This window comes from Vicugna pacos, chromosome 21 (assembly GCF_048564905.1).
Source record: "Vicugna pacos chromosome 21, VicPac4, whole genome shotgun sequence".
Lineage (NCBI taxonomy): Eukaryota > Metazoa > Chordata > Mammalia > Artiodactyla > Camelidae > Vicugna > Vicugna pacos.
In genome coordinates, this window is record NC_133007.1 from 28,889,661 (window position 1) to 28,916,693 (window position 27,033).

The 27,033-nt window shown below is 43.6% G+C and overlaps 5 protein-coding genes across 5 annotated transcripts; 3 read left to right on the forward strand and 2 right to left on the reverse strand.

Annotated features, from left to right (window-relative positions):
* Positions 1–1,507: 1,507 nt before the first annotated feature.
* LOC102532520 (histone H2B type 2-E) lies at positions 1,508–2,235 on the reverse strand. Its single transcript, XM_072946659.1, has one exon. It carries the CDS (start codon positions 1,993–1,995, stop codon positions 1,615–1,617), a length of 381 nt encoding a protein of 126 aa, XP_072802760.1. The 5' UTR covers positions 1,996–2,235; the 3' UTR covers positions 1,508–1,614.
* A 111-nt stretch (positions 2,236–2,346) lies between these two features.
* Positions 2,347–2,920, forward strand: LOC102532266 (histone H2A type 2-A). Its single transcript, XM_006219752.4, has one exon. It carries the CDS (start codon positions 2,420–2,422, stop codon positions 2,810–2,812), a length of 393 nt encoding a protein of 130 aa, XP_006219814.1. The 5' UTR covers positions 2,347–2,419; the 3' UTR covers positions 2,813–2,920.
* A 577-nt stretch (positions 2,921–3,497) lies between these two features.
* LOC140688121 (histone H3) lies at positions 3,498–6,252 on the forward strand. The gene has a single exon (XM_072946656.1). The coding sequence runs from the start codon at positions 4,022–4,024 to the stop codon at positions 4,430–4,432; it is 411 nt and encodes a 136-aa protein (XP_072802757.1). The 5' UTR covers positions 3,498–4,021; the 3' UTR covers positions 4,433–6,252.
* A 12,246-nt stretch (positions 6,253–18,498) lies between these two features.
* On the reverse strand, positions 18,499–18,860 carry H4C14 (H4 clustered histone 14). The gene has a single exon (XM_072946661.1). It carries the CDS (start codon positions 18,853–18,855, stop codon positions 18,544–18,546), a length of 312 nt encoding a protein of 103 aa, XP_072802762.1. The 5' UTR covers positions 18,856–18,860; the 3' UTR covers positions 18,499–18,543.
* A 6,840-nt stretch (positions 18,861–25,700) lies between these two features.
* On the forward strand, positions 25,701–27,025 carry LOC102536319 (histone H3). The gene has a single exon (XM_006216912.4). The coding sequence runs from the start codon at positions 25,701–25,703 to the stop codon at positions 26,109–26,111; it is 411 nt and encodes a 136-aa protein (XP_006216974.1). The 3' UTR covers positions 26,112–27,025.
* The last annotated feature ends 8 nt before the right edge of the window (positions 27,026–27,033 follow it).

The window sequence follows — 27,033 nt, forward strand, 5'->3', positions numbered from 1 at the left end:
CAGAATTCTGGATCTCCCTTCACCGTCCCAATCCATACCTTCTTCCAGTGTTCAATCCTAAGTAAACCACTGTTTACCCAGTTACTCAAGACAAAAATGTAGTGGTTTTGCTTCTACCCAAATCCTATCCCTCAGCAAGATCTGCCAGTTCTACCTCCAAAATACAATTCTAATGCCAACATTTCTCACTATCACCATACTATCACTGTACTCCAAATCTAGACTACAGAGTGGTTCTCACACTTCAGCACACATCAAAATCACCCAGGGAACTTGTTATCACATATTAGGATCTGAAGAGTCCATCTTTAATAAGTTGTCAGGTAATGCTAATGCTGGTCTGGAGACCAGATTTTAAGAATCACTGCTCTAGCCCACAACCTCCTAATTGGTTTCCTTTCTACTGTGGACAACCAAGGATCTATGATCCACAAAGCAATCAAGAGTAATCTATTTTAAGGTTAATGAAGTTATATAGTCATATCCCCACCAAAAACAATCCAAAGGTTCCTAAAGCACTGAGGCTAAACTCTGAAGACTATCTCCTTTGCACTCCAAACCACATTGGGGCTTTCTGCTTTATGAACATTATGAACTTTTTCTTGGTTCAGCAATTACGCATATTTTGTTCCCCTTAAACGGGCATGCCCTTTAAATTGCTTTTGTGATTGGTAATTCTTTGAGGAGAACACTATCACCAAACATTAGGCAAATAGTATATGATTTAAGAGGAGGCAGAGAGAAGGAACCAGCATTAATGGTTAATTCCTGGATACCAAAATCAGGCTTCAATTTCCCTAGCCAAGGAAGCTACATGTAGATAGGGTAGGCAGGTGCTTGAGAATACAGGATACACAAACTCAGTGAGTTTGTTAGTACCAAAGGTAACGAGTTGCTTTTTTTGTTGGACTTCTTAAATTGCAGTACAGTCAGTTTATAATGTGTCAATTTCTGGTGTACAGCATAACGTTCTAGTCATACATATGTATATATACACATATAATCGTTTTCATATTATGTTTCATTATAGGTTAACTACAAAATATTGAATGTAGTTCCCTGTGCTATACAGAAGAAATTTATTTTATACACAGTAGTTGTTATTCCTTTCTTTGTACACAAAAGAGCACATAATGCAAAAAAAAAAAAAAAATGAAGCACCACCACTTTACCGCTTGGGAACCAGAGTTGCACTTTTGTTACACAACTTTTTTTTTAAATCATACATGGTCTTCATAAGCTTAGCACAGTATTTCACCAGGAAACTATTTCGATATGGGCATATTCACCTGTGTGCAAGCAAGCCTAAGCCAGTTTCATGAGCAGCTCTGACCAAACACAGCAAGTCTATACCTACCATTAGACCTTTCCCAAACCAGAGAAAATACTTATTCGGTCGCTTATCTGAAAAACTAAAAATGGATATTTATACCTACGAGTGTGACCTTTCAAGGTTAACTAGGAAAGGAAACCAAAGAGCGAAGCAAGGCATAACAGAAGACCCACGTAAACAAGATGACAGCTTCTTCGACTGAGAAGGTGGGTGGCTCTGAAAAGAGCCTTTGGCGGCAAGCGGCCCGGCGACTCGTGCGAGCGCCACGTCCCGGCAGGGGCTCACTTGGAGCTGGTGTACTTGGTGACGGCCTTGGTGCCCTCGGACACGGCGTGCTTGGCCAGCTCGCCGGGCAGCAGCAGGCGCACGGCCGTCTGGATCTCCCGGGACGTGATGGTCGAGCGCTTGTTGTAGTGCGCCAGGCGGGACGCTTCGCCCGCGATGCGCTCGAAGATGTCGTTGACGAACGAGTTCATGATGCCCATGGCCTTGGACGAGATGCCGGTGTCCGGGTGCACCTGCTTCAGCACCTTGTACACGTAGATGGAGTAGCTCTCCTTGCGGCTGCGCTTGCGCTTCTTACCGTCCTTCTTCTGAGCTTTGGTGACGGCTTTCTTCGAGCCCTTCTTGGGCGCCGGGGCAGACTTTGCCGGCTCAGGCATAACGGCGAGCACAAGCTGCAGGGACAACCAGGGACAACCAGGGACAACCAGCAACGCAAACCCAACGGCAGGGACAACCAGGGACAACCAGGGACAACCAGGAACGCAAACCCAACGGCAACACAGAGGCTACCGGAAGCGACTCGGTACTTACACTGGCGGTACGCAAATTAGGGTTCTGACTACGCCGCGTTGCGATTGGCGAGTTTTCAGTGGCGCTTCTGCGAGGGCGACGAGGTTATGTAAATGAGTGGATTCTGGTTTGAGCTATCCTATTGGTTAACAGGGCAAAGCTGTGCGGCAGCCAATCAGAGTGCTCCGTAGACAATCGCCGTTCTGCCTATAAAAGGTTGAAGCGGCGTTGTATTCAGGGCGACTTTCCCGGTTGTCAAGTGAGAGCTACTTCACAGGAACTACTGCTGTCATGTCTGGTCGTGGCAAACAAGGAGGCAAGGCCCGTGCTAAGGCCAAGTCTCGCTCGTCCCGCGCCGGTCTGCAGTTTCCGGTGGGGCGAGTGCACCGCCTGCTGCGCAAAGGCAACTACGCCGAGCGAGTGGGAGCTGGCGCCCCAGTCTACATGGCGGCGGTTCTCGAGTACCTGACGGCTGAAATCCTGGAGCTGGCGGGCAACGCGGCGCGAGACAACAAGAAGACGCGCATCATCCCTCGTCACTTGCAGCTGGCTATCCGCAACGACGAGGAGCTGAACAAGCTGCTGGGCAAAGTCACCATCGCCCAGGGTGGTGTCCTGCCAAACATCCAGGCCGTGTTGCTTCCCAAGAAGACTGAGAGCCACCACAAAGCCAAGGGGAAGTAAGGCCGGCAAGAAGCCCCCCCCCCAGTCCTCATCTCGATAGGGGTACCCGCGAAATCAAAGGCTCTTTTCAGAGCCACTCACACTCTCAAATAAAGAGTTGTTGCAGTAGCCATAACAAGTGTCTTCAGTTCCACCCTGCTCCAGTGGTAAATGCAGAACCCAGGGATAGGAATACTGGGGGGAGGGGGTGCTACTTGCCCGTTCCTCCCAACCGTTCCTCGCCTGTCGAGTTCGAGTGCTTAGACTATCCCCGTATCCTACTGGGGCGGGGAGTGGAGGAGTCGTAAGGCCTAAGGCTTAACTGCAGGTGGAGGTAGAAAGTCTGGGGCACCACGGTGGACTCGGTTCTAAGTATCCTGTCAGATTTCTACTCCTCTCCCCACCCCCCGCCTCCGCTCATCTTAACTGGGAGTCAGGTGCCTAGGGCGCTCTTGTAGCTGTTCCCGAGGCCCTTGACCAACACTTGAGGTCTCATAGTACATAGTAGGGGGACGTTCCCGCACGCGTACAGCCCACCCTGAACACCCCTGCCGGTTAGGGGAGCGGGCAGTTTCGGGGGTGTGGCACACCTGGGCTTTGGCTTAAGTGAGCTTACTGTCTTGGGGAGGCGGGAGGTTGGTCAGAGACGTGCCTCCCCGACGCAGATACAGGTCCCCACTCTAGGCTTTCACAGGCGGAACCTTGCGCCCGGAGTGGGGGCGGGGCGCAGGTAACTTTCCGCTGGAAAGGCAGGGAAAAAACGATCCGTTAAACCAACTAGAGGGCTCAGAGAAGGTAACAGGTGTTCACGGGGCCGGGGAACAAACGGGAGATTGCGGTTCAGTTCGGGAGCCAGAAAGCGCGGAAAGGAAGAGGGCATCGCGGGTAGCGTGTTCTAGGGAGAGAAGGGCTGAGGAACACTCTGATCTAGCTGCCCTGAAAGACGACTCTCGGGCCGAAAGAAAGACAAGGCACGGAAAACTGTTGGCAAACTGGAAAGTAGAGGGGGGAGGGGCGGTCGAGGGTAGGGAGGGTTCTGCCCAAGCCAATGAGTGGCTCGAAGGTGGATGGCGTCACAGCCAATGGGCAGCCAGCGCGGGACTTTTCAATTCTGGTCCCGCCCAATGGGGGGGGTAAAAGACAGTGCCTATAAAGAGTGCTGCCGCAGTCCGGGACCCGCTTACTCTCCCTGCTTGGCGCTGTACTGGTAACCTTGTGTTTTGGCTCGCTATGGCCCGTACGAAGCAGACCGCCCGCAAGTCGACCGGTGGCAAGGCCCCGCGGAAGCAGCTGGCCACTAAGGCGGCCCGCAAGAGCGCGCCGGCCACGGGCGGCGTGAAGAAGCCGCACCGCTACCGACCGGGCACCGTGGCCCTGCGAGAGATCCGGCGCTACCAGAAGTCGACCGAGCTGCTGATCCGCAAGCTGCCGTTCCAGCGGCTGGTGCGCGAGATTGCGCAGGACTTCAAGACAGACCTGCGCTTCCAGAGTTCGGCAGTGATGGCGCTGCAGGAGGCGAGCGAGGCCTACCTGGTGGGGCTGTTTGAAGACACGAACCTGTGCGCCATCCACGCCAAGCGCGTGACCATCATGCCCAAAGACATCCAGCTGGCCCGCCGCATCCGCGGGGAGCGGGCCTAAGAAGCGCGCGCTCGGCTCAAGGTTCCATCACATCCAAAGGCTCTTTTCAGAGCCACTCACAACTGCACTTGGAAGAAGCTGTGCCACTCGTCAGTGTTCTTCCGGCAGACCTTATAATCCGGGAGGAGAGGGCGCTAGAGTGGGCAAAGAATTGGGCGTGCAGCAAGTATGTTAGGGGCCAGGTATCGAGCCTAGTCCCTGCCTGCTAGCCGCCTTATCTGGGCGGGCGAGGTCGCCGCTGCTTTCTTGGGCGCGGCCAGGGCACCCACTCTTCGCTTCTTGGAGGCGGCCGCGGGCCATCCTGGAAGAGTGGGCTTTGCGCACTTTGGTCGGGCTTTTCCGGGGCGTCTCCGCACTCGGAGGTGGCCCAGAGCTGTAATCGCGCTGGGAGGTGGGCGGGAGGGGGGAGTGACACGCTGAGACCACGGAGAGTCACTAGGGGACGCTCGGGATTCGCGGGCCAGAGCGCGTAGGGGCTGGCCTTTTAGATTGGGCAGCTGAGAGCTGGGGATGGGCGAGAGCCCGCTACCTCCTCACCCATGCGAGAAAGGGCCCCACCCTGCGGGGCCCTCCGGCTTGGAGGGAGGTCGTCCCCTCTGGCTGTCCCAGTCTGCCCACTAAGTACGGGTTTCCTGCTCTTAAAGTATCGGTAATTTCGGGCCTCGCTAGACAGGATAATGTCTCCCATCCTCGTTCCTCATCAAAATCCGTCAGGGTGTATGTATAGACCCTAAGGCCACTTTCTTGTGAGTTGGGTCTTCAACAGACTATTTCCCTGCCCAGTTCGAGTGAGAATCACTGTACTCCGTGATGTAGTCTCTAAAAGCTTGAACCTGTGTCAGCATTGTCTTCCAACTTGGAGATGTCCCTTCATTTTTTTTCAGACATGTGGGTAGCCTGTCTTCAGGGATCTTTAGAAATATAAAGTCTTTGTTCAGGTTTAATTCTTGGAGTAGTGGGGGACAGGTGCATTTGTGTGTGTTGAGGGAAACTACCGGGGTATTACAGCCGTGTTGACACCACGTTTGTTTCCTTGGAAGAGGACTTGGTCTTTCGGTCACACTCTTTCCTGATCACACTTATCCTTCTCCAGGTCCCCATCTCCGCATTCCCATGTCCTCTTTGTCTGCCAGGCCCCATCAGTATTCCTGGTTTCACCCATGCTGCCCTTGGCTGTTATATTTTCCTCTTTGAAACTCAAGCGAGGTCATGGATTCCCTGCCTTTCCATATCTACTCTGCCAAGTGCTTCTAGATTGGTATCTTGTCTTGGGACCCCAGTCCTGAGCTCTACAAGAATATTTCTAACTGCCTGGTGGCCAGGTCCTGAATGGATAACAGTTACTTCAAACTCAGCTTATTTCCAAAATTGCATCATCTTGCTTCCCAAAGCTATCTTTTTCCCTTCCATATTCTCCATCTTACTGAAAAACACCTTTACCCTCCCTCTCCCATCTCTTCAGGTCAGCAGTTCCTTTCTCTTGTCATTTGTCCCAGTCTCATGAGTCACCAGATGTCAAATCTACTATCTGACTTTTAATTCTGTCACGCTCTGTCTATCCATCTGTGGTCTGTGTCTTAACTGACGCCCTTACCAGCCCTGTTCTAGAGGATTAAATATTGTCTTGATACTCTGCCTTGCCACTAAGCATCCACTCCGCATGAGAGCTGTCTTTTTTAAAACGCATTTTTTTGAGACTGTCACAGTCATTCTTCAAAAATTTCTACCTTCTTCCCATTTCCTTCAGAATAAAGTTCACCTTCCTTTGCATGGCAGTCAGAGCAGTGGAGGTTGATAATTGGTAGGGACCCTGGAGTTAAACAAACCTGAATTTGAATCCTGGTCTTGCCCATATAACAGGCATGTGACTTCAGCAAGTAAATCTCTGTAGGCCTCACTTGTCCCCTTTGTAAAATGGTGACAACAGTATCTTGCTAATAGTGTTGTCAGAAATGTTAAAAAGTGACAGTTTCTATGAATTACCTAGCACAGTGTCTGGTCCAGAATAAGTATTCAACTATTTTTAGTTGCTCTATTAATAGTTATTAAATTTAAAAATCCCAATAAAAACCATTTTAATATACAGTTTATCTCTGATATTTCCCAGAGTCTCCCCAGGCTCCAAGCACTCTGCCAGCTGAAGAGGTAGGTTCTAGCCCCTCAGAACATCCTCGGTCCCGAAGTATACAATGTCTTCACAGTTTCCATTTCTCCTCTCCAGAATGTCCTCCTCTTTTTTGTAGCCCTGAGAATCCCTGCTCATTCTTCAAGATTCAGCCCTCTGTGACCTTCCTTCCCTTTCTCCTCTTTGCCCTCCTCCTCGCCTCTCCCCATCCTATCCTACATCCCTTCCTATCCCCTACCCTCAGCATTAGGCTGGCATCATTCCTCAGGCTGAGGATTTGTCCTTGTTCATCTCTGTGGCATGAGCACCCAATAGTGCCTGGCACACCATAGGTGCATAGGAGATGCTTGATGAAGGATCCAACTCCCCTGATCTTCAACTCTGCCTTATATGAAGGAGCTGAGCATAAGATGCCCCCAGTTCTTGGGTCCTTGAAGTTACAGATCAGGAGCAGGCCTGGACTGGACCTCTGGGAAGAACTTCCAAGGTCCTTGGGGGAGTCCCACAATACAGAAGCAGGAAACTGCCCATCTGGAAATCCCAGGTGCCCCTTACCTATGAATGGCCATAGTCCTAGACAGCCTGCTCTTGGTGACAGGAAATGAGAGAGGAGTTCACTGAGCTACACACCCACCAGTGCCCTCAGTCTATTCCTGGATGCAGGAGCTCTAGGGAGGAGTGTCTGGTTTTATATCCACAAAGACATCAGATTCAGCCCTGCTGACAGGACTTTTTGGGGATTTGGTATGAAATTGAGATGTGATCAGGAACATAGAGGGAAGTACACATAAAGAGAGACAGAAAGGGGAGAAAGGATGGTAGAGGAGAGAAAGGGGTTGGGAAACAGAAGTCTGGGGTCCTTACTTCAATGAACTGGGGCTGAGGCCTGAGACCTCTTTGTGTAGGGCCAGGGCTGTAGGCCCCCGCCTGAAGGCTCTAGAGAATAAGCCATGGGCTGAACTGATAAACAAGCTGTGAGAAATGTCACGTAGCTGGCTGGATAAGAGATGGCCTATTTAATGTACCCAGTATGGACGGCTGGAAAGCCAATGATGGATAAGAGCCTCAGAGGAGGACAACCTAAGACAGGCACAGCCAGCTGGACAAGAGATGGCCTACTTAATGAAGTCTTGTGACGAACTTTAAAACAATCTGTCCTTGATCATGTAACATCCTGTGCTTACTGCAGGAGCCTGGGAACCTAACTAGCTTAAAATTATTAACATTGTTATAACTTAGATGCTATGTGAGGCACCATGCATGTTCTATATAAATCCTTTCCTAAGAATCAATAAACAGAGAACTTTTTGCTTCTCTCTGCACGGTGTTTGTGTGTACATGATGTCGTGCCACCGACAAGGGCTCCTGACCCTTAACCAAGAAAGGGCTGCAAAGAGAAGATATCTCCACTTCGTCATGCGTAAAGCAGGATCATAATTGCACCCACTTCAGGATTGCTGTGAGGATGAACAGAGATAATGTAGCCCACACAAAGTGCTTAGAACAGAGCCTTACTTATAGTCATAAAGCAATATTGGTAGCATGATTGCTATATCGATGATGTAAATATTAGTGACATTAATATGAATTGATGTAAGTCTCAATTAAAATCATGTCATGGAAAAAAAAGAATGACACACACACACACACACACACACACAAATTGGTGAATAATTTTCAACACATGCCCAGCTTCTAGACTGTGTGGTCCAGGCAGTAAGAATACCCAGGTTCCTAGATGGCTTATGGCTCATCTTTTACTCACCTTCTTGCATCCAGTTTCACAATAGCCCTGAAAGGGAGGAAGGGCTTTTAAAATTTCTGTTGAAAATAGACTCACAGACATAGAAAACAATCTTAAGGTTACCAAAGGGGAAATGCGGCAGGGAGGGATAAATTAGCAGTTTTGGGTTAAAGATATACACTACTATATATAAAATAGATAAACAACAAGGACCTATTGTATGGCACAGGGAACTATATTCAATATTTGTAATAAACTATAATGGAAAAGAATCTGAAAAAGAATATATATATATTCAGTTATATAGCTATATATATATTCAGTTATATATATATATATATATATACACACACACATATGTATGTATATATATATAAAACGGAATCAGTATGCTGTATACCTGAAACTAACACATGATAAATCAGCTATATGTCAATAAAAAAATAAATTTCTGTTGAATAGTTGAAGAAATTAAACCTGCTGAGGGTGAGCCGCCTGGGGATTTGGGTTACATAAGCAGAAGACAGCAGAGGTAGAGCTTGAGCCTGGGTCTTGTGTTTTGCTTTTCTTTTTGTATTAGATTCACTGCTTCAGAAGAAAACAATACACACAATAGTTACACACAGAGATACAGTATCACTATATCTGTATAACAGCTCTGATTTCTTCTGTCTCCAAACTATAGTAAGATATAATTTTACATTACTACCTGCTGCACATTCACATGTATCTAAAATGAAACAAATTATACAAAAGGATTTTTTTTTCACTTGGGTTGCACCTTGGATATTTTCAATCCTTCTCTATTTCATTAATAAAAGATACTGGCTCCCATTCTTTAAGTTGATTTTACCACCTGCTCATGGGTTACAACCTGCAAATGAAAACCACTGCAGTAGAGAAAATTACAAAGAATAAAGTAAAATCACCTCACAATTAAAAATTCGTTGTTTTGTTCAAAGAAGCCTGGCAATTCTTCATGGCTGGAGACATGTATCTGAGTTTGCAGAAATGGGAACTAGCTCTTCAGGCTCTGTGAGAAGACATGCACTATAATGAAGGCACATGTGAAAGGTGACAGAGAAAGGTGCAGATGAATTATCTGGAAGTTCAGAGGGAAAGGGCAATTCTAACTGAGGGACTCAAGAGCTCTTCTTGTAGGAGAACCTGGGATGGGGCAGGGAACCAGAAAAAGGTAAGGAGAATTATGAGTGGTGGCCAGTCCACAGGGAGGACCAAGACCAAGAATGGCAAATGACTTTTCAGTGGTGGGGCCTTTGAGGCCAGCTTATGGGGGGACTTAAAATGCCAAATTGGAGAGGGGTAGATTTTAATCTGTGAAGAGTGTAGGGGAAAGGATTAAAGAAGAGGAAGAAAAAAACGTATTTGTTGAAATGCTCATAAATATTAGTAATAAAATGAAAGCAATAATGAGATATCAGTTTATGCTGGGTACTCTGGCAAATCATGGAAAGCTGAATAATGCTAAGTGTGTGAAGGAAAAGCCGGGCTGGGCTAACAAGATAACTCATAAATCTAAGTGTAACAAGTGACAGTTTACTGATCTAAGTTCTGCTGGGCTAACTCGTAAATCTGAAGTTTAGTGTCAGTTTACTGGGCTAACAAGCTAACTCGTAAATCCAAGCTCAACAAGTGTCAGTAACGTGATCTGTTCCTAATAGAGAAGCTCCAGTGTACTGATTCCTTGGTTTTGTTGTTCAAGCCTTTTTGGCTAATAGCCCCAGGCTTGTAATTAACCCTATAAAACCCCATGCGCACATCTCGGAGGTGCTCAGAGCTTCGGAGCAGAAGCCCCTCTGAGCCCGCCGGGGTAATAAATCTGAGTACTCCAACCCCCAGAGAGGTGCTTGTTTCTTGACTGGCCTGTCATTTCCATAACAAGTGTTGGCCAGGTTGGAGGGCTTAGAAGGTTGGTGCACAGCTGGTGGGGTGTGGCCTAGGGCAGCCATTCTGGAGAGAAGCCTGGTACTTCTGAGGCCAGTTAAGGTTACACATCATAGGAACCAGCAATTCTGTTTCTGGGTATTTATCCAAAAGAAATTCTTACATGTTCTCTCAGGGAACATGACAAGTATGATGGAGCATTAGAAACAATGTGGGCATTCATCACTGAGAGTGTGAGCAGAGAAAATGTGGTGAATACGCTCCACAGTGTCCTCTGCAGCAATGAGAGACAGTGGATTACATGGACACGTAACTATAAGGACAGATCTTAAACACGTAATTCTGAGGGAAATGAGGCAATAAAGGGAATGAGACTTAAAAATATTATTTATGAAAATTCAAAATACATGAATATATTTTGCAATCATATACAGAAATAAAGAGATTTTAAACATAGTAGAATGGTTTTCTGTGAGGGAGAGTGGGGAAAAGATAGGGAAAGGAGGATAAAAGAAAATTAGAAAAGCGAGGAAAACCAAAACTGGACAGGGCCTGAAGAGGTGGGTAACATAATCAGAGCTGTGTGTAAAGGAGGCTAATCTCGGGGAGGAAAGGAATCAGAAGTGAGCAGCATCCGAGGGAGGAGGCCGAGTCCCAGGCCTCAGGGACGTAGCAGGTGAGAGCGGCTGAGGGTGAGCATGAAGGAAGCAGCCACAGCAACGAGCTGGGGGGGAGGTTTTGACGTCATGGCACGTGGAAGACCCCCTGAACGTGGGTGGGGGAAGGGGTAGGAGGTTGTTGCAGCCGAAAGCAATCAAAGGTGTCTTGAGCCCTTCTTGCTGAGTGACTGGGAGACGATGCCACTCTCACAGGAAAGGCAGCCTGGGATGGATTGCTGCTGAGGAGTTCAGGCCACACTGGGACAGAGGTATCGAAGCGGAGAGGCCAATGGCCATGGCCTTCAGGCAGTTGGGAGTGTAGAGACCCAGCTGGATTTCCTTGTTTGCCCAGAAGAGCTAGAGGAACCCCTGGGAGTCCCTGGGAAGAGCTTATAAAGGGATGGCCCAAAGGACAGGCCTCTGAGGGACATCTACACCACTTAGGGAGGGATCTGGTGAGGAAGGGAAGCTAGAGTTCTGTCCTAAAACCAGAAGAAACATTATGAGGAAATTGGACCACATGATTTCCTGGGTCCTTTTCAGCACCGATATCGTATAGTTCTATTAAATAAGTATAGCAAATGTATTAAAGATCCTCAGATTATTTGTGATTTAAAAAATTTAGACCAATATTTTAGTAAGATTCTGGAGCCTCATAGTGTATCAGAGAACGCCAAGTTATTTAAACTGTATGAACATTAGTTTTTTGCTTTGTAACATGGTGCTAATTACCTTTTGGGGCTGTTCTGAAGATTTGTAAACTATGCAAGCTATGTTAAGTTGTACATAGTAGATATTCAACAGATGGGAACTATTACTGACTACTCTTTTGTTTAAAAATTGCCTCAAATTGAAGGGAGACATCTAAATTCAGCCCCAGTGACCATTTCAAGTTTAGAGAAACCAGAGATTTCTGTGCCTCCTTCCATCTCCATCGATTTTTCCAACCTTCAGTCCTGCTGCCATCATTTTTTTATTATTATTATTTTTTAAAATTTTTGTTTGTATGTTTGTTTGCTTTTTGCTGCCACCATTCTTGTTCAGGGCCCTATATGGCTCATAGCAGCCTCCCATTTGGTTTTAGTTTTAATTCTTTGGTGTTCAGTCCTCTGTGCACAGCTCAGCCAGACTAACCTTCTCAAAATATCAGTCTCAACTTGCTCAGGGATCAACCAACAACTCCAGGTTTTATTCTGTTGTGTCCAGTCTCTGCCTAGTTTCAAGGTTCTCCAAGGTTCAGCTCTTTAGGGTGTGGTTAGCCTAGCAGAGAAGCAACCTATCATCAGGCCTCATTAACAAACAAAGCAAAACAAACACACACACACCAGGATGGGCGTGGAATTTCACCCAGGGGAATGCCTGCTGAAACAGGGACACCTGTTTAGTGAATTCTTTTCTTTTTCAATTTATAAAACTCTCTCTTTAAAGACTTAACTAATACGTGTTGTCTACCATGTGCCAGGCACCAGGCTAGGCGTTTTGAGATGGTCTATCCCCCCTCCTGTTTTTAAAACATTGAGCATTTTTTATAATAAAGATTTAAAATGGAAAAACAAAATGGCTCATAATCCTACTGTCTAGATTACTTCTGTTGATGCACACATACAATAAAAGTGAGACTTGACTTGAGAGCAAATCCAACAGAACTGAAAGGAATAAAAAGAAAAGCAAAATCCTCTTCTTCCCAGGCTCCTACTTCATTTCCTCTTCATAATGGTAACAACTGTTACAAGTTTCTTATGTGTACTTCCAGAAAAATGTTCTATTTATTTACCAATGTTCTTATATGACAATTTACATGGAAGACACACTGTCCTGCCTTTTGTTTTTAATCCACTTAATATACATATTTTATATATAAGTGAAACATATAAGTAAAAAATGTATACATATATTTTATATAAAAGTAAAAAAGCAAAGGGGGGATCTTTATATACATGTATATTTATATTTTTATATGAAGTCACTCTATATCAACCTTTATAGATATAAAAATGCCTCTGTATCAATCTTCTTTGTTCTTTTTAAGGAATACAGTTTTCATTTAATGGATGTGTCTTTATTTACATAAAGTCATATTGATATTTGTTTTCCAGATTTTTGCTACTGAAAACACCGTCATGAGTTATTATCCCTGTACGTATAACTTGGGGCTCATTTTCCGTATATCTGCACGGTTATTTTGATAGGTATTACTAAATTGGCCTCCCAGAGTTTTGGTACAACTGGCTCTGGACATTGGGAAACTTTTAAATTTGGTTGGTTGGTTATTTAGTTCTGAATCTCATGCTCCCTCCTAGACCAGGTGAGCAAAATGTGAAGTATTTTCTGATCTTGCAAACTTTCTTAAGGCGGTGGGCCCTCTTCAGCCCTTAGGAGTCCCTGCTCAGAGCTAAACTTTGAGCTCCTGACTGAATTTTCCTCAGCCAGGTTTTGATTTGGGGTTTGTGTTTCTTTGGTTGATCTTTCCCCCCTTTTCTCTTCCTTTGCTACCTGGATTTTGTGTTTAATGGTTGGGAAGTTGTTGCATTCAGTCTTATTGCATCGTGAGGCAGCAGAGAAGGAAATGAATTGCTGGCCACTCACACAGGACATTGTACCCATGCTCTCTCCCTTCCAGCCTCTGGTCCTTGGCTCTGTAGGCTCAGAGATTTCATTTTGTTGATAAGCCAGGGGTGGTGAGCTCTGAGGGACTAGATACCACTGATCAGACTCTCAAGGGACAGATTCATAACCCCCAATAATAATTGCTATCATTCATAGGAATTAGCATTTATTGAATTCCACAGTGCTAATTGCTTTATAAATATTAATACATGTTACTCGCATAAAAGCTTGATACAATAGGTATTCTTTTCATCGTAATGCTACTAATAAAGAAAATGAGGCTCAGAGATTAAGGAATTTCCCCCAGGTTTCACTGTTAGTAAATGGGATGTTAAGATCCTAACCTGAATAGTCTGGTTCCAGAACTCATGCTCTTAATTTCCAACGAGAAATGTAACTCATCAGCCCATTAACTCCCTGCAGGCAAATCTATTTGGGAAGCCAAACTGCTGTCAGGAAGCTGGGAAAAGCATGGAGGAAGATGACCTCAGTGGCTGCCATTATTCAGCCAGGATACCATTTCACTCTAAAGGTTGCCTCATTGCAAGAACTAGATATGCTTAGGGTACCATCTGGTACCTGGATGGTCACAACCCCATGTTCTCTCCTCCTCCAACCCCTCTCACCTTATTTCCAGCCCTCTTCTATAATAAGGTTGTTGTGATAAGAAAGTACTTTGTTGTAATCATAGTCTTCTATTACCAGATAAGAAATCCCAGAGTTCACTGAACAGAAAGGCTCATAGGCCAAATGAAGATGTTCAAATCACACAGTTAACTGAGTCCATTTAAAACATAAAACAAGGATCAAGGCGAAAGTGGTGAGTGAAGTTAACATACTTAGAACAGAGTGCAGTGATGGGGGAAGTACAACACAGAATCCACTCCTGGGTTACACGGTGATCTGTCATGTCTTGCTCTAGGGCATCAGCCTTCCCCAGTGATGCTGCACTTAAAAGGACTAGAAATGGGAGTGGGCAAGGGGGCTCAGCAGATAGAAGGTACCTGAAGCCAGTTTACACTTGCTTGATCAGTGAGACACAGGGGCAAGTATGCCTGGCCATAGTTGTAATTCACCAATAACCTGCTGAATAGCTATGGATTTCTCTGTGTTTAGCATGCAGAGGACAATATAGGCAACAGTGGTTATCACCAATGGATGACTGATAGGAGACGTAAACACTGGGTACCTCATGTACCTCACGTGTATTTGACGTGGTGCTTACTTGGTCCTTCCACCCCTTCCTATATCTATGTTGGAAGATGCTCTGTTTATTTAAGTCTACCCTCTCTCATAGGCTGTGCTTACTTATTATCTACAAGGAACTTCTTCTCTTTATTTGTCTATTCCTCCTATTTTCTATAGAATAATTGAATATTCTTAAATAATACATTTAACACATTATAACAGTCAAGTCAGCTGGGGAGTCTCTTTGGTTCTTGAAGAAGATTTTACATTTTTCTGGTCTAATTCTGAAAAAATCTGGCCCTGCCAATCTGTTCATAGTCACCTTTACCCACTGTCTCCTTTGTTCTCTAAATATTGGCTATACTGACTCCCTCTCTTCCCCAGGGACTATGGAGCATGGAAGAGCTAGATTGGGTGAAATAGGCAATAAATACATCAACTTTGGTTTCTTTGTCACTGTAAGGCTTTCACATAGATAGATTTTACTTTAGCCTTACACAGAGTCTTCTTCTTTGATCCTTGAAGTACTCCTGTGAGAAAGGCAGGAATTCTCAGCCACACTAAAGATGAGAAAATTGAACTTTGACAAAGTTAAGATTTTCCATGGTTCATATAGCCCAGATTATCTCCCCATGTCTGTCTGTCTGTCTATCTATCTACCTATCTATCTATCACCTTTTTGGGGGAAATTGTACATGCTTATTTTTAAACTTCTGAACAGTTCAAAAATACTCTATAAATGTAACAAAAATGAACACCTATAAATCACTCTTAGATTTTTGTGAACATTCTTGTCGATAATTCTCTATACATCCATATATATTTGTATATACTGGTAGTATTCTGCTTTAATGACAATTCAATTCTTTTAGCTCAAGTAGAGAAATAATATGTATATCAATAGCTACAATATGAAGTTCAGAGTAAAAGATTTCAAAGGAAGAAAATAAGAATGTCCTGAAAGATGACAGGAGCATCTAGCCTTCAAGAGGATAATGCTGTTATTAAGAAAAGTAGGGAGCCTGGAGAGGAAAGATAAGGCTTCAGACTGGTCCACCGTGAAGCCTGATTAGCCAGTGGGACACTTAAGTGCCTCTATGACCAGAGTAATGGAAGTAGATGTGCAGATTGGATGGGAACAATTTGTACACGTGTATTCTAGTGGAAGTCCTGGATTCACCCATGGAGGGAAAGTGTTGGCAGCCAGGGCTGGCTTACAGAGAGCACTTGAGTGACTTATGGGTAGAAATGGGAAGGAAAGTATTTTGTTAGCAAATCAGAGATGAAATAGCATTATATTCCTCACTGTTACAGACAGTTAAGAACAACAACAACAAAAAAGCCATTTATTAACACAAAAATGCACAATGCATATTGTATAATTTGGCAATATTCAGAGGCTGGATATGGCTATCAGAGGATTCAGTCATGCCCTATGATAAAAGTATTTTGTGGAATAGACAAGGTGGGAATAAGGATCACTGATAAGTCACTATAAAGAAGATGAATAATTAATAGTTAAAGGACAAGATCTTGGAGAAATTCAGGAAGAGAAAAGAAACATATCCATTGACTATGAAATTCAATATTGTTAAAAATACAAAACAATAATATTTAGTTAAACAAACTGACTATATTTTTTATTCATACATCCTTTTTTTTTTGCCCTAGATGCTTTGAGGAAATAAGCTATTTTATCTTTTTCCTCCTGTAATATTTTATCCTACAAAAAATTTATTAGAATCATTCACCTAATTTTTTTTCCATAAAGAAAGCAAAATTTAACATTACGGTAAATAAGCTAGGGCATTTGTATTCAGATTCCAAATAATTTTGTTTGATTAAAAAAACACTGTTACTGAGACCATTCTCAAACTTTAATGTGTATCAGAACCAAGCGGAGGTTGTTAAAACACAGATTTCTAGGTCTCACCCCCATGAGCTTCTCATGCAATAGGTCTGGGGTAGGTTCAAGATTTTGCTTTTCTAACAAGTTCCTAGGTGATCTGATGCTCCTGGATTAGAGACCACACTTTGAGAACCACTAATTTAAACAATGGACATGTTCCCTCCTCCCTTCCATTATTCTTTGGTTTCTCTTCCAACTTTTGATATCTCCTTCTCCAGAGTGTCTCATTAAGGATCAAATATATACAATCTGCGTTGCCTTTAATTTAAAAAAAAAAGATATTTGAAATCTAAATGCCATCAGTTGCAGGTGATATTTTAATTTAAAGGGAAGATGAAACACCTTGAACATCCTCTTATTTCTCACCTTGCACATCTTCACAAATGTATTCTTGCCACTCCCTTCTGGATCCTCCCCCTCCCCTTTACTGTATGTCTTACTAGGATGCCAGGTGTTCTGCTCCTTCACAGCCTGACACAAGCCTCTCCACTGCCAAGCTTGCCCACTTCCCAGCAGCCAGTGACTTCCGTGGTGTTAGGATTCATAGTAATTCTCATCTGCATTTCTCATACTGAATATATGCCACCATGTACTACTTAGCTGTGCATATAAGTATGTACGTATGCACACATGTATTTTAGACATTATTTTTCTCCCCATTCTGATAGTAAGCTCCTAGAGGGCAAGTCTCACAACCTTTGACTTTCTAGGGTCTCCATTGCTAAGCACCATGTTTTAAACCTAGTTCACCCTCAAGTATTTGATACAAATGAGAGCCACCAAGTGTGGAGACCAATAAAGCAGCAGCTGACTTATCTCTTGGGAGCTGAATTTCTTCTCTAGAATTTCTTCTTGGCTGCATACACAGCCAGATTTAGCTGTAAAATCCTAAGCCTGCAAAACTATAATTGGTTCATAGATGAGAGGTATGGACCTACATTTCAATCATCATCCGGGCAATTTAGAAATGGTAGTATAGAGAATGGCTTACTATAAATTTTTTTTTACCATGCTGTTATAGGATGATTTGCTTTTGCCTTGTCAAAAACTAAACTGTACTTTCTGTACTGATGGTGGGTATGTTTCTGCCAGTCTCTTATTCTTAATTACAGCAGGAACTAACAGAACAGTGACATGCCTGAGCTTTGTTTCTTGAAGACTTGCTTGCTTTCATGACATTAAGATTCTAGTTTGCTCAGCTTTTATAGAAATTTCATACTTGTTTCTTCTGCATCGGTTATCTTTGCAATGTTGTCACTGAAAGACGGATCTCATGTCTCATAGGTCCTTGACTAAATTCTCCCTTGAAGCTGGTACACACACACACACACATACACACACACAATACTCTCAGCAGGTAATTGTGAAGGTCCTTTTAACTTAGCATGAAAAACAGAACCAAGAGTACTTTTCATACATTGGCCAAATAATTCATCAGATATATTTTACATCAGCATCAATGAGCTCTCCTCTGACCTAATTTATCTCAGTTTTGAATAGTTGGTGACTGGATTTGGTTTCACTAGTGCTCTTGCACCTTTTCAAGTGGGGCTCTTAACATCAGAACATCCAATGTGAACTCAGCCATCAAGCTGCCCAGCTAACTCCCTCCTTGCAGGCGCGGGAAGTGAAGCCCAGAGTACTTCTACCACAGCCTGGTCCAAGGACCACAAATGACAGCACGCTCAAAAGCAAACCAAAAAGTGGTTTAAATCTGGAGTACAATAGCCTTTCAGGTTGGTAACAGTGAAGGCAGGCTGGTGAAAAGGCAGCTTTTAGTAACTGGCATGGGTCTTCAAGGCTCTCAGGGGGTTTGGGGAATCACTGCCTCCCAAGCTTCTGACCCCCACTCCAGACAACTGCCAAACGTAAATTTACCTCTACTTTCAGCAGGTGTCCAGCTCCTCTGGTGACTGTGTGGTTGGCCCTAAGAAGGGCCTTTGAGATTGTCACATGTAGCTCAGAAGGGGCAGCTTAGCCTCCGAAGCCATACAGGGTGCGTCCCTGCCGCTTGAGGGCGTACACCACGTCCATGGCAGTGACCGTCTTGCGCTTGGCATGCTCAGTGTAGGTGACGGCGTCCCGAATGACGTTCTCCAGGAACACCTTCAGCACACCCCGGGTCTCCTCGTAGATAAGGCCGGAGATCCGCTTGACCCCGCCACGCCGAGCAAGCCGCCGGATGGCGGGCTTGGTGATGCCCTGGATATTGTCTCGCAAGACTTTGCGGTGGCGCTTGGCGCCACCCTTGCCTAAGCCTTTCCCGCCCTTTCCCCTCCCAGACATGGCTGGCTCTGATCTGGAGACAAGTCTGGGGACTGTGAAGGCGGCTTTTCCTCTGATATACAAGAGTATCGGACCAGATTGAAAACCGAAAGCGCGCGGGCGGGAAGCTTCTAAATCGTCCCCGCCCGATAGGCATTTCGTCATTTCTTTTCTGCTGCTTCCCCAACCCTTTTCCACCTCCGCAGCTCCCTCTAACGGACTCTCACCTTTTATTTGTATTTTATTTACTTATTTATTTTTTGAAGTATAGTTGATCTGCAATTTTATATGTTTCAGGTGTACAACAGTGATTCAATATTTTTTATAGACTAGAATCCATTTAAAGATATAAAATATTGGCTATGTTCTCTGTGCTGTACAATCATCCTTGTAGCTTATTTATTTTATACATAGTAGTTTGTACCTCTTGATCCCCTACCCCTTTCTTGCCCCTTCCCCCTCGTACTCTTACCTTAAAAAAAAAAAAACTATTTGCCAGAGTCCCGGGGAGAATTCGGATCCATATTTCCGGATTCTGCCGCTGTTTCTGCCTCTGTCTCTCTCCATCTGTGGATGGAGAAAACATTAAATTTAGACTAATAAGAAAGGTCTTAGTGGAGAAGACCAGAAGAGCAAGTAGAATCCAGAGACGGGAAGCAGAGAGCGCGCCGCCGGCTGTAACCCCCACAGAAGGATCCCAGGCTTCGGGGCGATGGTTACATACAACTGCAGCAATGGAGTTCCCATAATTAGACTGACAGACCCAGGAGGCGAGTTCAAGAGCAGCGGCAGCTGGGATGTGTGTGGAGAGGGAAGCGGGGAGACCGCCACGATTCCCGAGTCTCGTCTCTGTTTTGATTGCTCCTCACCCAGGAGAAACCATATCCTAGGAGAACTGTTCTCACTGTACTGCCAAGCCTTCCCACGGAGGGCAGTGGGTCCAGTGCACGGTCATGTAGAGCTCTGCTGAAGGAAGAAATATGTACAGAAAGAAGACTGAAGCGTATTCGCCGTTTCTACAGATCCTCTAAATTAGACCCTGTTTTCAGCCAGGATTCAGTGCCCAGATTAGTGTCCCCATCGAGGCCCCACGTGGAGCTAACAAAGTTTGCTGAGTTGGGTTTCACAAGAGGACATCTGCTCCATACTGAGAGTCATTACCAGAAGCTGCCTTATGAAATTGGTTGGAGTCCTTACTGATAGCATGTTCATTACCCGGGTCTTCTGCAGAAGAGTACAGGAGATGTGGTTTCCGCATCAAAAAAAATTATATTTTTTCTGAGACATGTTTATTATTTTTAAAAAACCTTATGCGCCTTCTTTCATCTCTCCTTTAGCTCTACTTTCTATATGGTAATAATCCTAAATCTATAGCTTTATCCAGACTTCTGGGCTCCAGACATGTAGCTCCTCCTGGGTGTTCTTTAGACATTTTAAACTCAAAATTCAGAATCTCCAAAGATTAAACTTAAAATCTCCAAGGTATGGCTCTCCTGGGGGCCGAGGAAATACATTCTCCTCCCTCCCACCCCATAAACACGGGGGTTCTCTCTCTGCTCACTGAATGCTGTCATCATGATCACATACCTAAATCAACGCCCTGGAATTCACAATAGATGCTGGAGGGTAGGAGCATAAGCCGCCTCAACATATGCTGCCTTGGTGTATTGGTTATTTTGAGCTGTAGTACTTTGAAAAACAGCAAGTGCAGGGGCAGGCTTTCTTTGAACTCCTCTGCCTAAAGACAGATTCTCAGAAAGGAACTCTATTGACAGGAATCCCGTTCCCAGGTGGTTTCATCAACCAGGGAAGATTGACTCTTGTCACAGGAGAGAAGGCTAGAAGTCAACACCACACTCAGACAAACTTTGTCACAAACTGTCATACCTTTCGTCTTTTCTAAGGGCCCATTCATCTTTCCTAAAAATCATTTACTCTCCCAAAGAGGCCTACATGATCCCTCCCCTTTCCCAATTAAGATGGTATTTAAGTCTGAATTCTAAGCCACTTTGAGGAGTTACTCATTTTTTGCTAAGTATCTCCCATGTATGCATAAGGTATACATGTTAATAAACCTGTTTGCTTTTCTCTTGTTACTCTGTCTTTTACTACAAGAATTTCAGCTAAGAACTCAGAAGGGTAGAGGGAAATTTTTTTTTCCTCTCCTGTAATGTCTTCCTCTACTTTGGTTGCTTCAGGGCAGAGAAACACATTTGCTCTTTTCTGACCCTTTAGCAACTCTTATAGAATCTATCATATTATTTTAAATGCCTTTTGTATCTTACATAACCCCTCCCCACCGCGACTATCTGGCAGTGATTTTTTGCTTATTTTTCTTTGTAAATTGACATGTTCAATGTCTAGCATAAGCTCAGTAATTATAGAATGAACAGTTCCTGCATTTGACTGCTTTTAAACACTAGTAGAAAGGAAAGGCACAACCAAATCACAACATGATTAGACAACCACAAGCCAAGGCTGACAGAAGGGATGGTTTTTGGTGTCAGAGGGAACAGAACCCTAGGCAGAATCCAAATATCTACAAACTTCCCTTTCAATACTTTTCATCCTCCTCCCAGGAGCCTAATCACACATTACCTAAACAAAATTCTCTCCAAAATAAACTCTCCCCTTCCCAGTTGCAAGGAAGTTCAGATTGAGAAAGCAATTCATATGTAGCTGTGAATATTAAATGAAATAATATATACATGCTGGTGATTACAAAAATTAAATGAAAGAAATATTGAGGAAGAAGGTATGTTAAAAAATACTTTTTTTTTTTTTTTGCAGGCAGGCTATATGTCATTTGAGTTGTGACCATTCTGTCTTAATTTTCCCCACAGACCAAAAGCAGTAAGTGTCATGCTAACGTCTGTGGCCTGAACATTAAAAAAAAAAAAAAAAAAAAAAAAAGTCCAATTTATTTCTATTATAAACAAACAAACAAACATAGACCTTAAAATTCCCGCAAAATGTAGCTTAAATCTCATGAGGATGGTTAATGGAACAACAACAACAACAAAAATCCTCATTTGTATAACTTTGAAATACTGTGTAACATTAGTTTAACCGACTGCAGTCCACGGGGATCTGTTACATTGCAAAGTCAGAAGTTGTAAACTTGTAGCAGAGGGAAAATTTTTTCTTCTACCTCTTAGATCATGTGATTGGGCCTGAGAATTAAACTGACATAAGTCTGGTCAAAAGGGAAAAAGCATACCAATTTAAATACTTTTCTGTGTACACAAGAATCTTCAGAAGGAAGCTGAAGACCTATACAGGCCCCAACGCTTATTTATGTCTTTTAAAACAAAGTGCGATAAATTCTGGGGATATGACAAGACCAAAGGGCTTGGGCGGTTAACTAGGGGAGTTAACTAGGTGGAGAAGTAAATAGGAAGATATGGGTTAGTTTAATAAGGTTTGTTTGTACAGATTTCTCTTGGCTTCGATTCCCCATCCTGGTTATGCTCCTGGTAGCGGGAAGACCTCTTCCACGTGGGGGTTTTATCTCCTGTTTTAAGGAAGAAAAGGGGAGGTCAGAGTGCCCTTCTTGCATCTGCTGTTTTTCAAGTGTCTTTAGCTCAAAATAATCCTTCTACCAAAGTGGCATATTTTAGGGGTGACGTATACTGCCACTGAGGGGGTTCAGGACATGCCACTCCAAAACGTGTCAGCTTAGCATGTTGAATATTTTAAGCTGAAGAAATTTTGAGAGAATGACAGAAGCAGGAGGGTCACCGACTTTCTCACCCAAAACAGGTCATAAAACCCTCTTGTGAGAGGTGCCCTCCCTACATCGAGGACAGGAGCAGCGTTTTCTCTAAAAACAAAGGGACACACGGAAGAACCTAACTGACAGGCCTTGCTGTTTCCCCCAGGTTACTACACTTACCCACACTCATCATCCCACTGCTCATATCTCTACACGACTGCCCGCTTTTCACCAAACCTGGCATAAAAACATTCAGGCCTGTTTCTTCAGATCTTGGTTTCCTTATGAATATTCCTGTGTCATGAAAAACTCAAATTCATTTGTGTGTTTTTCTCCTGTTAATCTGTCTTTGTCAGTTTAATTTTCAGATCCAGCCAGGGACCCTAAGAGGGTCAAGGATAATTTTTGCCTCCCCTGCATGACCCCTCACTGTACAGTAGAGGCTGTCGTGTTAAGGACAGGGATGGGGGGGGTTATCCAATGAGCAGGATGTTAGGAGAATGAGTATAGCTCAAAATGGAGTAAGAAAAAAAAGCTCAAAATCCGATGGCTTTTCAATTTGGTCCAGGGCTGCAGGCCACTCAAAATGAAAGGCAAGCAGGCACATGGCCCGACTAGCCCACAAACCAAAGATTCAGTCTCACAATGGGGATACTTGAAGCCCTGGGTGTACTTGAAGTCAAAAACTAAACACAAATTGTCTTCCTGGAATGTGTATTTTAATTTAGTCCATTACTTTTGTATTAAAACAAACACATGCACCTACAAAACATTATATGCCTCATAATTCACTTATTAACATTTTGCTCATTTCCCACGGTAAAATTTAAGCTTCTCATGCCTGTTCCCCACCCTGCCCCCCAGTGCTAAATAATGAAATTTCAGTGCTCAGTCTTAAAACTGCAGATTCTTAATATTTCTGATGAAAGAAACTTCAGAAATATTAAAGGAGAAAACCATCCCTCTTCCCCATAGCTTCAGCAAAGCAGAGGCTCTTCTGCATTCTCAAATTGCTTCTGATAATGTGGTCTGTTGAGACCCTCACAGGACTAGCACTCTATTGTCCAGTGCAGAGACCAGGTGAAATTGAACTAATATGAATCTGAATTCTGTTTTGAAAGGTGACTTCTAAGGCAACCATTCATCACAGATTGTTATAGTCACAGAAATGTTACCTATAACACCTCAAAATGTACATTCTGATCATTTTATTTGATTGGTTTCCTTGGAATTAATATTTAAATTGGTATCACTGTTTTTCTGAGAAGTAGAAATTCTTATATATTTCTTTATTAAGCCAGAGGAGGACTCTTGGAATGTTTTTATTCTCTATGATATAAAGGTAAAACAAATCCCATGACTCTTGGATTCTATATAAGTAGACAGTTTAAGAATCTCTTTCTTGTTTAAATGAACACGTCCACACATCATGGCCGAGAGCTGCATAGATTCAAAAAAAAATTTTTTTTAAGAACATTTCAAAGAAATGTGACATTGGGGTGAGCTGCTTTGGGCTGTCATACAGATGCCCGCCCGGAGCAGTTTACTCTTCTGATGGGAATAGTTCAGTTGAGTAATTTGATTGTATGATGGGAAAATTCTTTAGTGCTTTAAAATATACCAAGCCTGATGAAACTAGAAATCCATTGTAATTTCATTCTTTTGCTTTATAATATTATGCAGGCCCTGTTACTTGTCCAGATGAGTCATAGTTTCTCTGAGACTCAGTTTCTTTATCTATAAAATGAGGAAAATATCATCTATTTCACAGAGTTGGGATTAAATGAGAAACTGTATGTAGAGAATTTTTAAATACTGAGTAGTGCTCTTTATATGTAAGGCATTATTACAAAACCATCACAGGAGAGGGTGACAGTTGTTCACAATAGTTACACATTTGCATGACATTTTAGATCTTCTCCCTAAAGCAGGAGATTGCAGCTGCCCAAGTAGACTTGAATATATAATATAAGTTTCTACCTTGTGTTTAATGTTCAGGAAATCCCCTCAGAATCACTTTTATTTTATTTTGACTTCAGGAAGATGATCATTCTTACTGACACTATCAAGGTAAGTTTTGAGACTCTTGGGCCTGTTTTTGTTCTCAGCTTTGAGTTTTCGTAAGGTTTAAATGAAATAATGCTTTTCCAATCAAATAAGCATTACAAGTTTTAATAGTAACTATTATAATTTTAAGCATTGGTAACCTTACATGACTGTTGTTTTATTATATGCAATTTCCGGAGCAATTCTTCAAAGCATATGAAATAACTAAAAAGCAAAGGATTTTCAATTTCCTTTTAGAGAATAGAAAAGATATAAATCTTTAAAGCATCAGAAAACAATTTATTGAAGAAAATATGCTAGCAACTCAGTAATCAACTAATACTTTATTTGCTTTGACATTTCAGCTTTCAATCTGACTGATAAGCAACTGGACTACTTAAAACTACTGAACATTGTAAAGGAGAAATGAGTATTTCCAGCTTATCTTCCGTGACTTAGAAGCGTTTGTGCATAGGACCTAATTAGCCATGGATGGATTGAGGAGAAAACAGCATTCCAGGGGGAAAAGGCAAAAGAAAGGCAGAAGGTTCTACTATGTAAGTTGGTATCGGTCAGCACACAGCTTTGGCGGAGTTCCGAATCAGGTAAACATTAAGTTCAATTTTTGGTTCCTTAAGCTGCATATTGTTTTATTGAACATAGTCATTATGAAACGCATCTAACGCGCTTAGCACAGTGTCAGGCGCTAAATAAAATGTTAGCTTTGGGAGAGGAGTTACAGTAACTAGTAACCGGAAATGCAATCTGAAACCTAGGGCACGTTTGTATTTGTAAAGAACTTGTTAAAACATACATCCCAAGCGTGCAAAAACACTGCATAGATTGCTGTTACAAAAGTTAAAGCTTTAAAGGAAAAGGCCAAAAAAGAAAAACATCTTTGATCGATAAAATTATAGAAGAGCACGAGGAAGGGGAAGTAATAAGGGAAGAGAGAAAAAGGATTGAATTCTGCGCCAATAAATAGGATTGAATTCTAACCAATGAGATACAATTCTGGAAACTCCTAGCTCTTCTGGCCCAATCAAGGCGAGGCTATGTCTATAAATAAGGCTGACTAGGGGTTGGTGAGCAAAGCCGGTGAATCATGGCGCGCACGAAGCAGACCGCCCGCAAGTCGACCGGTGGCAAGGCCCCGCGGAAGCAGCTGGCCACTAAGGCGGCCCGCAAGAGCGCGCCGGCCACGGGCGGCGTGAAGAAGCCGCACCGCTACCGACCGGGCACCGTGGCCCTGCGAGAGATCCGGCGCTACCAGAAGTCGACCGAGCTGCTGATCCGCAAGCTGCCGTTCCAGCGGCTGGTGCGCGAGATCGCGCAGGACTTCAAGACAGACCTGCGCTTCCAGAGTTCGGCAGTGATGGCGCTGCAGGAGGCGAGCGAGGCCTACCTGGTGGGGCTGTTTGAAGACACGAACCTATGCGCCATCCACGCCAAGCGCGTGACCATCATGCCCAAAGATATCCAACTGGCCCGCCGCATCCGCGGGGAGCGGGCCTAAGGCTTTATGTCTAGATAGACTACCTAAAGGCTCTTTTCAGAGCCACCCACGTCTTTCATAAAGAGTAGCTGTACTAGCTTTCAGTTCAGTCGGTTTCTGTTGTGCACAGCTGAAGGGGGTTGGCGGAACTCCAGGTGTTTGGGTGGTGAGGATGTGGAATTAACATTGTCTAATGCCAGAGGGACCTCTAGGGATCTAGGTCCTTTTCGGCCAAGGCCGCTCTTTGTGACAACTCTAGAGAGCTCGCCTTGCTATTTCTGTGACGAGAGTTTAGTGAGGATAACGTGCTCTACCAGTCGTTTGTAACGCTTAGCAAGCTGCTATATAACGTAAACGTTAGCACGTCTTAATACAGGAATTAAATGACACTTATGATAGTCATGAGAGTGATAAGGGGGTGTGAAAATGGGTTTTTAGCTCAATTATACAGTTATTAAAACTAGGCTGGCGAAATCCTCGATCCCCAAATATTTGGTGGGGATTAAAACTGATAAGGTTTGGGGGCAAGGGACATTGTGCTGAGTCCCGAGTATGTAAGATCCCATCTTACTGCATAAGACAGGCTGCGCAAACCGTTAAAAAAAAGGGGGGGGGGAAGCTGAGGTATTGTTTCAAGAACCAAAACAAAGCAAACTTACAAAGTATAGAGTAAAATGATGCAAAAATAGAACGTTAACTTATCTTTAGCTGGCGCTTCAGATTTACATCGTATGCAAGTTAACAAAAGTGAAAGTTAACAAAAGACCCCAAACATGAAACTACACTTTACATAATTTACTGGTCAGTGTGAAATGGAACGTTTTGATTGGTTAACATGATTTTTGTTCTAATGACCACTAAGGAAGCGCGAACAGAACCTTATTTGCATGGACTCCACCCCTATGACGACACTATTGGACTTTAACCAATAAAAACGCAGCAC

Bases quoted from the DNA above. Each gene is read 5' to 3' on its own strand.
- LOC102532520 (XM_072946659.1), bottom strand. From the start codon at position 1,995: ATGCCTGAGCCGGCAAAGTCTGCCCCGGCGCCCAAGAAGGGCTCGAAG.
- LOC102532266 (XM_006219752.4), top strand. From the start codon at position 2,420: ATGTCTGGTCGTGGCAAACAAGGAGGCAAGGCCCGTGCTAAGGCCAAG.
- LOC140688121 (XM_072946656.1), top strand. From the start codon at position 4,022: ATGGCCCGTACGAAGCAGACCGCCCGCAAGTCGACCGGTGGCAAGGCC.
- H4C14 (XM_072946661.1), bottom strand. From the start codon at position 18,855: ATGTCTGGGAGGGGAAAGGGCGGGAAAGGCTTAGGCAAGGGTGGCGCC.
- LOC102536319 (XM_006216912.4), top strand. From the start codon at position 25,701: ATGGCGCGCACGAAGCAGACCGCCCGCAAGTCGACCGGTGGCAAGGCC.